Below are 10,557 nucleotides of genomic sequence, written 5' to 3'. Positions count from 1 at the left end.
CACGGCGACGGCTTGCGCATCCGACTGGGGGCGCAGGTGAGACTTGTGGGGTTCGGCCCGGTTTAGGGTCTTCCTGCTGCGCGCGCCGCTCCCGGTGCCCCCAGGCCTCTGAGCCAGAGACCTCCCGGGCGGCCGAGCTCCCTTCCGCCACGCCTCCTGCGCTGTTTATTTCCCCCAGGCCCGAGGCGCCACCCACCCAAGTACCGAGCGCCGCCGAGCCTTCTTGCCGGATCGCCATCTGTAAGTGCTGTCTCCAAGGCGCTCAGGGCCTCTGTGCCCTCACCGCCCAAGCTGGGCAGCTGTTGAGCCAGGGACCCAAGAGCCCGGCGCAAGGCACCTCGGTGGCATCTGGGGACTCCGCGTTCTACGTCAATCAGCAGCCAACAGGTTCCTCTGGCCTGGCCTTGAACAAGTCGGGCAGCTACCTCCCACCCAGAAGCCCAGCTCAGGGGGCCGTTGTTTGTGTGGGTCTGGAGTCAGCCCTCTCAGCTAGTTAGTTGCAGGGGTGTCTGGGTGGCATGGTGGCTGCTGCTACTCCAGCCATCATATCAAGGCCCGAAGGTGGCTCCACACCCCCTGCTGCACCCAGCACTTTCCCCACGGCTGGTGACATGGGAAAGAGGGACCAGGGGCATGAAGCTTTTCTCAGCTGTCATGGCTGCCTGAAACAAGGTTGAGATTCTGCCCTCCAGAAGCCAGGTCAGTTGGCCAGCAGCTCCTCTTGCAGACACCATCCTGCAGTGACCTTGGCCTCCCCAGCAGGGGCTCCCAGACACAGGAGTATGTGGGGCATCGTCCCGTGTCCTGGCATCTGGGCTGGCGTCCTGTAGATCTGGGCTGGCTGTGCCCAGGCAGCTCTTTGTGGGATCCCCAGCCCTGCTCAGCCGCCAGGTGGGGGGACCCTGCCACTGTCTACCGGGACCCCACAGCCGGGTGAACAGGCTGTAACTGAGGTCAGGGGTGAACAGGATGCAGAGTGCCTGCTGCAACTGCCTTCCTGCTGGGTGACCCTATCTCCTCTGGGGGTGCCCTGTGGCTTGCTAGGCTGCAGTGCTGCAGCTGCCCCATCAGAGCCCTGCAGGGTCCCACCACCTGCCCCTCTGCGCGATGTCCTGGAGCCCCTAGACCTCTGTCAGTGGTAGCAGGCAGGGGAGGGGCTAAGAACACAGCTGTGGCACTGCCAGGGCCAGCCAGGCTACTTCCAGGCCAGCCAGGCTGTACCAGCCGCCACCCCTGTTCATCCCTGTCCTTGCCAGCGGCTCCCGAGGACAGCATGGGGCTTTATCTGCAAAGCCAGGGAGGAGGGCAGTTATCAGCTGGGCCCAGGGTCCTGACACTGGGGTGAGGGTGGAAATAGTGGGTGCAGGCCTCCAGATAAATGCGGCATGCGGCAGGCCCAAGGTGTGGTGCTGGGTGGAAAAGTGGCCCTTTGCACTGCTGGGTCAGGCTGGCCTCTGGGGGCTGGAATTCCTGCTGTGGTCAAGTTACTGTGTAACAGTCTAGTGAGTCAAGTAAGCCAGCCCCGCTGAGTGTCCCTCCCCGGCCTACAGGCTGACCCTCCCTAGCAGCCTGCCTCAGCTTCCCTTCCCCTGGCCGGCAGCATGGAGCCCCAGGAGGGCCGCGTTCACTATAGCAGGTGGGAAGACAGCAGCCAGGACGAAGTCAGTATGGCCACCGTGTCAAGCACAGAGACCTCATGCTGCAAAAAGTGAGTGGGAGGAAAAGTCCACCCAACTCCTGGGTGTCCCGATAGACACCAGCTGTGCCTGCCTACAGCCCAGCTTGTGCCAGCCAGCAGGTGTCCAGGGCCTGGGCCCTCAGCCTTCCTGTGAGCCACTCTCTGGGGGATGGGTGTCCTCTAACTCCAAGGAGCATCCAGGCCTGCTCCACCCAGGCCCTCCTGACCCTGCTGGCCATCTCCTGGGGCCCATTTGCCCTGGCCCCCACCCCTCTGTCCACGTAGGAGGGCTCAGGCTCACTGCCAGATGATTCTCATTCTAGGGTCTCCAGGAAGCTGTGCACGGGCAAGCTGGGCATCGCCATGAAGGTGCTGGGTGGTGTGGCCCTCTTCTGGGTCATCTTCATCCTGGGCTATGTCACTGGCTACTATGTGCACAAGTGCAAATAAAGGCTGTCCCGTTGAGAGACATGGGGCTGAGAGAGACCCTGGGATGTGCAGCCCCTCCCCTGACCCCAAGGCAGCCCCAGCACAAGGGGGCAGTGGTGGTGCCGGGCACAGGAAGATGCCAGTGTGCAGCTGCTACAGTACCACCAAGAGTGTGCGGGCACAAAGGGACAGAGGCTCGTGCCAGGATCCAGTACACAGGGACCTCACGGGACAAGACACACCCTGCATGGTGTCCACACCGCTGGAGGCCCAGGCCCATCTGGGCAGCAGCTGCAGGACATCCCAGCTTGGCCCTGCGACCACAGCTCTTCTGCCTGGGTCCCAAGCCCTGGCCACACCAGGCACTGTCCTCCCAGCCAAGTGCCCAGACCACAGGCAGCCCCCTTCCCTCCAGGCTTTCCTGACTCAGAGCCTCGGAGGACACCCCTTACATGGGTAGCCCTTGCCCAGCCTTTGCAAGGGGACCAAGACCCTGCCACACCACATGCCTTCCTAGGCCCCCAACTGCCCCATGAGGACCAAATGCCAGTGCACAATAAAGGTGCGGGAAGACTGGATGGTGACCTCCACCTGCTGCCCTGGCTGTATGGCCAGGTGTGACCGGTGCCACCTGTGAAGGCCTCCTATCTGAGCACAGAATGCCCAGCCTGGCTCCGGGCTGTGGAATGTGCCCCTCCTGCTTGGGCCCTCTTGCAAGGATGCAGAGGCCTGGGACACCGTGAGCTGCTTCCTCCTCACCTGACCCCATGGACGGGCTCAGCAGACCTGAGGCCACTGCAGCTGCCTTAGGGACTTTGGACCTGGCTTCCAACCTGGCCTTCATCTACTGCAAAGCCATCTCAGCCCTGCTGGCCCTTGGCAGCAACACCCGGTCAGGAGCTGTTCTCCCTGAGGACACTGCTGACCCTGGGTGTAGGGAAGTAAACAGGAAGGGCCTGGCCAGGATGTTTCCCCCTCCCCAGGGCCTGCTTAGGGTCCTGGAGCAGTGCAGGAGAGGCCATCCATCTGACCCTGCTGCAGGGCCTGCTGTGGGCTGGGCAGCATTCTAGCTGCCCGAGTTGCTGCAGGGCCCTTGTAGAGAGGTGCGGATACCCCCAACACACCATCGGGAGCTGCAGGCTGGGCACCACTGGGGGGTCCAGTCTCGGCTTTCTGTTCCAGAGGCCCCAGGCATCCCTCAGGGCGGGCCGTGTGCAGGCACAGACCAGATGAGGCTGGGGCAGGGGGAGCAAGACAAGAGGGGAAGTGACCCAGGAGCTTCTGGCTGGCCCAGTACTCTGGGCTGATGCTGGGGTCTCATCTGGCCAGCCATGCCCCAGGCCCACCCAGAAGCCTGAGAGGCACCCAGCAGGCTGGGGACCCACTGCCTGCAAACCAAAGCCCAGCCCCCCAAGGGCAACCCTGGGCTAGGTGGCTATGGGACTGGGCAGGTTGGGGACAGTGTGGATGGAGTCCTGCAGCAGCCACTGGGATCCCCTCAGCCTGCCCAGCCAGCTTGAGGTACAGGGCTGAGCAAGTCCCTGGTGGGGGCTGGATCTGGGTGGGGAGAGTGGAGGCAGCCCCAGGTCCTGTTTCCCCATGCATGGACAGCACCACAGCCACTGGGAAAGGATCGCAGGCAGGGGCTGTTTCTTATCAAATGTTTCTTTATTAGAGAGGATGGGCAAAGGAAAAGAAAGAATACGAGGCTTCTTTAAGTTAAAATGTCCCCAAATCTCACACATACTAAGAGCACAGCAGGAGCCAGCACAGGACAGTGCTGTGCAGCATCCCCGAGCCCAGACCTGGAGAGCAGGGAGGAGTCCTCTGCAGTGAGCCATAGTGACAGGCAGGGCTACAGCAGATGTCCGACCAGCTGATGAGAACCCCCGAGAAGGGTAAGTCGCCTGCACCTGCTGGGCCACCAGGAGGGCTGGGCCTCATCTCCTGGCCCCCAGTGGGAGTGGCAGGGCGCCTGGTGGGGCCCAGACCCAGGCTGGGGTGGCAGGAAGCTCTGGAAAGCCCAGCCAGCCAAAGGAGTGCCAGCCTCTCGGGCTGTGACAAAGCCTGTGGGTCAGCGGGGCTTTGCAGATGCTCCAGAGTTGTCCACCTTGTATGGAAACACAACTGTCCTTTTAGGCTGAAGACCCCCTGAACAGAAGACCGTGTCGCTGAATTAAAAAGCCGGCTACTCTGTTTCCTCCCAGAGCCAGATGTAAGGCGGTGAGGCTGCTGAGGCCCTGTAGCAGCTGCCAGGGCTTGGGGACCAGGCTCTTTGGCTCCAGGAGGGTGTGCATGTACCTGGCACACACACGAACACATGCAGACACAGTTCACACCTACAACACGAGGTGGGAGGACCAGTCACTGGCACATGTTCTTTGTAATTTTTGGTTCAGAGATCGAACACAACCCAGCCACTCCTGCTGCTCCTTCCCTGATGACCACTGACAGGTGACCACTGCGTGATCGGTGTCTGCCTGTGGTACCAGCCCGGGGTCCTGCTGCGTCCCACACTGCCTTCTGATCCAGCGCTCCAGCAGCAAACTGCTGAAACCTGACCTGACCAAATTGAAGTCATTTTTTTTTCCAATAAAGAGATGAAGCTCTCTGCAGGCTGGGAAACAAGATGTTCTGCAGTGTTGCCACGAGACCACAGCACAGGAAGGGCCACAGTTCAGTCAGTGTGTCAGGGTCAGGCAAAGGCCTGTGCTGAGTGAGCCAGCGGGCCCTTGCCTTTTTGGATGCGGCTGTCTGCTGTGTGCCCACGAGACAGAGAACATCTGCAGCAGCCTTTTCTGGTATTTGAAGCAGTCCGTGAAAGAGAAGTATCAACATTTGTAACGACATGTGACAGGATCACCCGGGAAACGGAAAAAAGAACACATGTACCTCACAGACACCTCGGAGCAACCCACACCACCACACACAAGCCCTGCAGGGCCTTGATGGCCAGACAAGTCAGCGAGCCACGGTCACATGTGGGGGGACAGTGGCCAGGTCGGCCTTGGATGGGTACACAACCCTCAGGCCGCCCTCCAGGTCCACCACACGGACCTGCTCCACCACCAGGGGGCACTGTCCATCCTTCCCAGCACTGGGGACCCCTTGGGAATCCGGGAGTGGTCCAGAAATAGCGTTGGCCTCTGTGTCGGAGAGTGATCCTTCCTCTTTATTTTCTAGAGTGTGCTTGTTCATTTCTGCCATTTTCTGCAAATAAAAAATACTTTTTAAACTGTGAGATGAGCAGTGACCAGAAGAGACACTGCCGGGCCCTTGGGCAGGAAGCCAGGGCAGTGCCCTCTGGGGAAGGACGGGTCCAGGAGCCCGGTGCTCACCAGGAGGAGGGTGTCCATGATGTCTTTACAGATCTGCAGGCTCATGGCGCTGGTGACTTCCACAAACAAATCACACGTGCTCTTCTTAATCTTAAAAAAAAGTGAGATACTTCAGAGCAGAATAAAGTTGTCAAAAGTAAACCTCAGTGACTGCAACGTGGACCCTGAAAAACATCTACATAAAATGGAGTCCCCCAGATGGACACTAGCTGCTTCTGATGAGCGGCACGAGCCTGTGGTGGCACCCACAGTGCCGTGTGCAGTGACAGCTCTGGAGCGTCTAGAGGGGACTTTGCCCTCGCAGACCCTGCCCACCTTTGTCTTCTCGCTGTTCGTTATTGGGGGGAAGGAAATCACATCTCCGGCTGTGTCCACGAGACAAGGGTAATTCTCCTTGCCATCCAGCAGGTGCAGGTACCTGTGTGGGAGGAAGCGCGGATGGTGGGCAGCTGCTAACTTGGGGCCCAGCAGCTGCCTGCACAGCCAGAGTTCTTCAGATGCATGGGGTTAACATGGAAGCCACATCCAGTTGGTCACAGAAGGCCCGGCACACACAGGCCTCCATGCACTGGCACCCTGACAAGTGCACCAGGCTGGCCCCTTGGGACAGCCCCAGTCAGGCTCAGGCCCTGTGCCAACAGGCAGGTCTAGCGTTTCCTTCTGGGGGAGCCCAGGGAAGGGAAGCTGCCACACCCTGATAGCTCCGGCCCCCGGGGTGCAGGACACACCTGTGCAGCCCTGAGACACTCTGCCTCTTCTTCTGCTTTCTCTGCTCCTCGGCCTCCAGCTGCAGCTGCCGCACCAGCTCATTGGCCTTGGCCTCCTTCCGCCCCAAAGGCATGATCTACGGGCAGAAACCCAGCAACCACAAGATCTGCATCATAAGCCAAGCCCCTGTCTCCAAGCATTAGGGCCTCCCGCCTGCCTGCTGACCTGTGTCTCTAGGGAGCCAGTGGCAAGTGGGGCAGGGCAGAAAGCAGGGTGGGTGGGGATGGAGCCTGTGTGCAGCGTCCTGTGTGCTCACATGTGACAAGTGGCACACTGGCTATGTCTTCAGGGACCGAATGCCAGCCCCGGAATGCTGAAGCTGAGCTTCCCCTCAAGCCCAGCCACAGCACCAGTGTGCCTGAAGTTGCCGGCTAGCAGAAGGCCAGCAGATAGACAGGGCTGAGCTGGCCGGGTCCAGCTTCTGTCTGCCCAAGGACAGAAACCAGCTGCCAGCAGCAATGCCAGAATCCACTCCACACTGAGACCTGAGCAAAGCACTTGGAGGTGGTGCCAACTGTTGGGATGCGTGCCTCACAGAGAAACACTACAGAAAACCCAAGGCACGACAGAGCAGGCAGCGCAGCAGCACCTTGAGGTCTTGGGGTGGCCGGGCTGTGTACAGCAGGGGCCCTTGCACGGCACGGAGGTCATGGGTGGCGATGGTGGCAGCCGTCCTCTTCTCACAGAGCTCATCGTGGAGCTTGGTCTGCAATGAGCGCAGCAGGAGTGGGTGTCAGCCAAGCCCTCCTGCCTCCTGAGTATTCAGCAAAACTATCTGATCTGCTCAATGGTGGCATTTCCGCTTCCTGTAATTCTAGAAGATACCATTTGAAATCTGAAGACCCCGCCCTGACGTAAAATTCAAGAAAGAGGGCTGGGGATTTAGCTTAGTGGTTTCGCTGACTGCCTCATAAGCACAAGGTCCTGAGTTCGATCCCTGGTACCAAAAAAAGGAAAGAAAACAGTATGCCTTAAATGAAAAACGCTGCCCATGGACAAAGATGTGCTCTGTGCAGTACAAGTGGTGAAGGCATCCCTGAAAACCGCAGCCCGAAGTCAGGTGGACCTGAGTTTGAGCAGTTCACCACCTGCTGTAACTAAAGGTGCAAGTTCTGCAGAAACCGGAAAACCCACCAAACAGCAGGACACTCGAGGGACACCTGTTTTCAGTGGCACTACGGTGTCTGAGTCAACTGCCTGTGGAACTGCAAGGGGCCCTATCCCTTGCACCGGGGCCTCTGTGCTCCTGCTGTCAACGGGTGGAAACTGAGGCACGAGGGCGGCCCCAAACTACACCTCTTCTCCCTGACTGCCGGCCAAAAACTTGTCCCCAGCACCCGGCACCCCAGGACTGCGCCCCAGGCCCCACCTGGGAGGTGAGGAAGCGCTTGAGTGCGTTCCCCGGCTGCAGGTCCATGCCTCGCACGACAGCCCCCACGATGTAGGGCCGCACGTCCCTGACCTCGGGGCTCACTCTGATCGTCAGGGGTGCAGGGTTTTCAGAGACGTGCAGGACCCTGAGCAGCAGCTTGGCAGCGTCCGCCACCACCTCTTCTCCCTCGCCGCTCTCCCGCCTCTGCTTCCGCTCCCTCTTCTTCTTCCGGGCATCTTCCTTCTCCGAGCCGTCAGCCCGGCCCCGGCCCCGAGAGCCCCGGCAGCCCCGGCCCCTGGCACGCAGGTACTCCAAGATGGACCGGGTCTGGCAGCCACTGACCATCTTTTCCAGGCGCTTGTCCTGCAGCTTGTTGCCCCGGAAGTTGATCTCCTTGAGCTTGGGGCAGTCTGCCAGTTCAGCTGGGATCTCGCTCAGCTGGTTGTTGGAGAGGTCCAGGGTCTGGGAAGAGACGGTGAGGGAGGTCAGGGGACCTGAGGAGACTCCAGGCCCTACCAGGGCAGGCAGGGAACTCAGCGCCTGCCGACAGGCTCCAGACAGCTGCAGCTATGGCGTGAAGCCTACCCTCCAGCTGAGGAACCCCTGGACTAGGACCGAAACAACCCTTCCACGGGACATTGCCCAGCCAGGGGCTTCTCTAGGGGGCAGCAACCTCTGTATCCCTTCTTCTGACTTGCCGGTGGGAGGGAAGAAGAGGCCTGGTTACTGAACGTGTACCTGCTTTCCAGTAAACCACTATTTCTGCCCCTGAGAAAGGGATTCCCCAGACAGGATTTAAAGCTTAAATTAGAAAAAGTCTAAGAGCACAGTAAAGCCTCCCAGCAGCTCCGTTCTTCCTCCTCCTGAAGTGCAGTCACCAGCAACACCACGGGTGTTCCCCGTGGGGCGGGAGCTGTGGAAACAGCTGATGGCGCTGGCTCTCAGCGCTCTATGGGCCTCAGAGAAGGCACTGGTATTGCTGTGTCTGCGCCATGGCCCAGAGAAGGAGGCTTCCAGTGCTCTCACTGCTGGGGTCACTGAACCCGACACCCTCTTCTGGAGCAGGGCGGGCTGCAGGGCCTACCCAAGGGTCCCCACGATCTCAGGTACAGCCTTGGAAGCCCGGAGTAAGGGCTCCTCCCTCCCACCCCTCCAGGGCCCTCGGGAGGTTCTGCTCCGGATGCTGTGACCTGACCCGGGGCAGCTGCCATGGTGTGAACTGGGCCTCCGCACTAGGGGATAAGTCCCATGATGTGGTGTGGAATGGGGGTCCCCTTCACATCAGAGGGTAGGGGCTCTGCTAGTCTGACTGGCGGAGGACAAGTTCAGTGGTGCTTCTCAAAGCCCGAGGAACAAAAAAGGAATTGACTGGAACTCCTGGCTCAAGCCATCAGGCTGGGGACACAGAGCAGGGCGGTGACGCGGTTCTCACACACAACTTCAGAGAGAGCAGAGACTCAGGAGGCAGAGGACAGCTGTGAGAGCCCAGCAGGAGAGAGCTCAGGACCCAAGGGGGCCCCTGGGGACTGGGATGCTGCCCAGCAGCTGTGTCACCACAGGCAGGGGAGGCCTTGTCCAAACGCTTGGGATCAGAGTGTCTCCATCTTGCAGTTTCAGATTTTGGAACACATGCACACACAGTTCACTTGGTGGGTGGGGTGGGTGTGGAACCAAGTCTACTGTGGCAGTGACTTCAGTCTCCAGCACACCTAGCAGTGCAGAGGTGCTGAGTTCACACACTATCTGCAGGCGTCGGTATGGACTGTGACCCAGCGCGTGAGGCCAGGTGTGGAACTTTCTCCTTGTGACATTACATCAGCATTAAAAACAAGGTTCAGATTCTGGAGTTTGGGTTAGGGTGCTCAACCTGTGTTCTGTGCCTCTCCACACCCTACCCACTCTTGGGCGAGAGGGGTGGGGGTGGCCCCACTGCTGGGTAGCCATCCCTGGAACCCGGCCTGGCTCCCCAGAATCTCTTCCAGTACCTCAGGCAGGCACACTGCTCCTGAGCCCAGCTATCCAGAGCTCAGCCTCCCTCCTAACTGCTGCTGAGAACTTGTAAATGCAGTGCTGCCGCTCCCATGGGTGGAAAGCAGGTTACTCACGGCCTGAAAGCAGCAGGCCGAAAGCCAGGGCCACAGGGGATGGTGAGCTGGTTCAGCAAGCGCCTGCTGAGAGGGGATCCCCACAGAGGACAGTCACCCCAGGACAAGAGCATGTCACAGCAGGAAGCAGCAGACTGACTGGCAGCTCAGGGTCTGCCTGGAGCCCCTGTGGAAACAGGGAGAGCAGCCAAAGAAGTCGATCAGGGTGTTGGGGTGCAAAGCCCCTGATCCGGAGTCCTTCTTGGAAGTGTGGCAGCCCTGCTGATGGGGTACAGCTGTTTCCTTCCCCACAATGCCACAAAATCCAGCCTGGCGACCAGCCACGGTTTCATGCAGAAAGGGTGAGCACCGACAGGAAGCAAGGAGCCTTTGGGCCCTCCTAGAGGGAGGGCAGTGTGAGGGGTCTGTGGCTGAGCAGGGGCACTGGCCCCCACATCCTGGAGCTCAGGGATGCTGTGTGCACTGTGCTTGGGGCCCCCATGCCTGGGGATGAACAGCAGCACCGGCGCCTGGCCCGTGGGCAGTGGCTTCTGACTGGCCCTGGATGTCCAGGATGTGCAAGGGACATGCTGCTAGGGAATGGATCCCACCTGTGTGGTCATGAGGGGCGGACACAAAAGAGCCCCAAGAGAGGTGCAGAAGGGACTGCCCCAGGCAATGGGGCTGACACCCTCCACAGCAACATCAGAGAACTGGTGAAGGGCTTATTGACTTCAGTTTCTCTCGTTGGGAGACAGGAGATTTCATAGAAGTTGAATCTCGTTATATACATGTCCCAACTCTTCACAATGAATGTTATGATTATGTGCTACAAACGTGTACTAATAAAAGTTAAAAACTAAAAAGAAAAAAAAAAAAAAAAAAAAA

The 10,557-nt window shown here is 59.5% G+C and overlaps 2 protein-coding genes across 9 annotated transcripts in view; one reads left to right on the top strand and one right to left on the bottom strand.

The window, feature by feature from the left end:
• Window positions 1–4,326, top strand: Smim1 (small integral membrane protein 1 (Vel blood group)). 8 transcript variants are annotated; one of them, XM_010627821.3, is made up of 4 exons: window positions 1–36; window positions 179–240; window positions 1,551–1,708; window positions 2,002–4,326. In XM_010627821.3, the coding sequence occupies exons 3-4, from the start codon at window positions 1,602–1,604 to the stop codon at window positions 2,126–2,128; spliced, it is 234 nt and encodes a 77-aa protein (XP_010626123.1). In that variant the 5' UTR covers window positions 1–36; window positions 179–240; window positions 1,551–1,601; the 3' UTR covers window positions 2,129–4,326. The 8 variants fall into 8 exon arrangements, with proteins under 8 accessions (XP_010626123.1, XP_010626120.1, XP_010626124.1 ...); XM_010627818.3 differs by having other exon boundaries at window positions 179–699; XM_010627822.3 differs by having other exon boundaries at window positions 7–240; window positions 1,601–1,708.
• An 81-nt stretch (window positions 4,327–4,407) lies between these two features.
• Lrrc47 (leucine rich repeat containing 47) overlaps window positions 4,408–10,557 on the bottom strand; it is a 12,784-nt gene continuing 6,634 nt past the window's right edge. The window contains exons 4-10 of the mRNA XM_010627894.1: window positions 9,691–9,756; window positions 7,583–8,047; window positions 6,803–6,919; window positions 6,174–6,289; window positions 5,761–5,863; window positions 5,446–5,535; window positions 4,408–5,317 (exon numbers count right to left, since the gene is read on the bottom strand). Of these exons, the coding sequence (XP_010626196.1) occupies window positions 5,069–5,317; window positions 5,446–5,535; window positions 5,761–5,863; window positions 6,174–6,289; window positions 6,803–6,919; window positions 7,583–8,047; window positions 9,691–9,756 (1,206 nt within the window). The 3' untranslated portion in view covers window positions 4,408–5,068. The remainder of the gene's footprint in view (window positions 5,318–5,445; window positions 5,536–5,760; window positions 5,864–6,173; window positions 6,290–6,802; window positions 6,920–7,582; window positions 8,048–9,690; window positions 9,757–10,557) is intronic.

The sequence above is a fragment of the Fukomys damarensis genome, unplaced genomic scaffold, assembly GCF_012274545.1.
Source record: "Fukomys damarensis isolate Sample0158 unplaced genomic scaffold, DMR_v1.0_HiC HiC_scaffold_23, whole genome shotgun sequence".
NCBI lineage: Eukaryota > Metazoa > Chordata > Mammalia > Rodentia > Bathyergidae > Fukomys > Fukomys damarensis.
Note: the sequence above shows the minus strand (reverse complement) of the source record. Positions and strands in the feature narration are given on the sequence as shown.

Excerpts from the sequence above, each read along its gene's own strand:
- Smim1 (XM_010627821.3), top strand. The coding sequence starts at position 1,602 with ATGGAGCCCCAGGAGGGCCGCGTTCACTATAGCAGGTGGGAAGACAGC. Across the intron at positions 1,709-2,001 it reads GAGACCTCATGCTGCAAAAA|GGTCTCCAGGAAGCTGTGCA; the intron begins GTGAGTGGGAGG and ends TTCTCATTCTAG.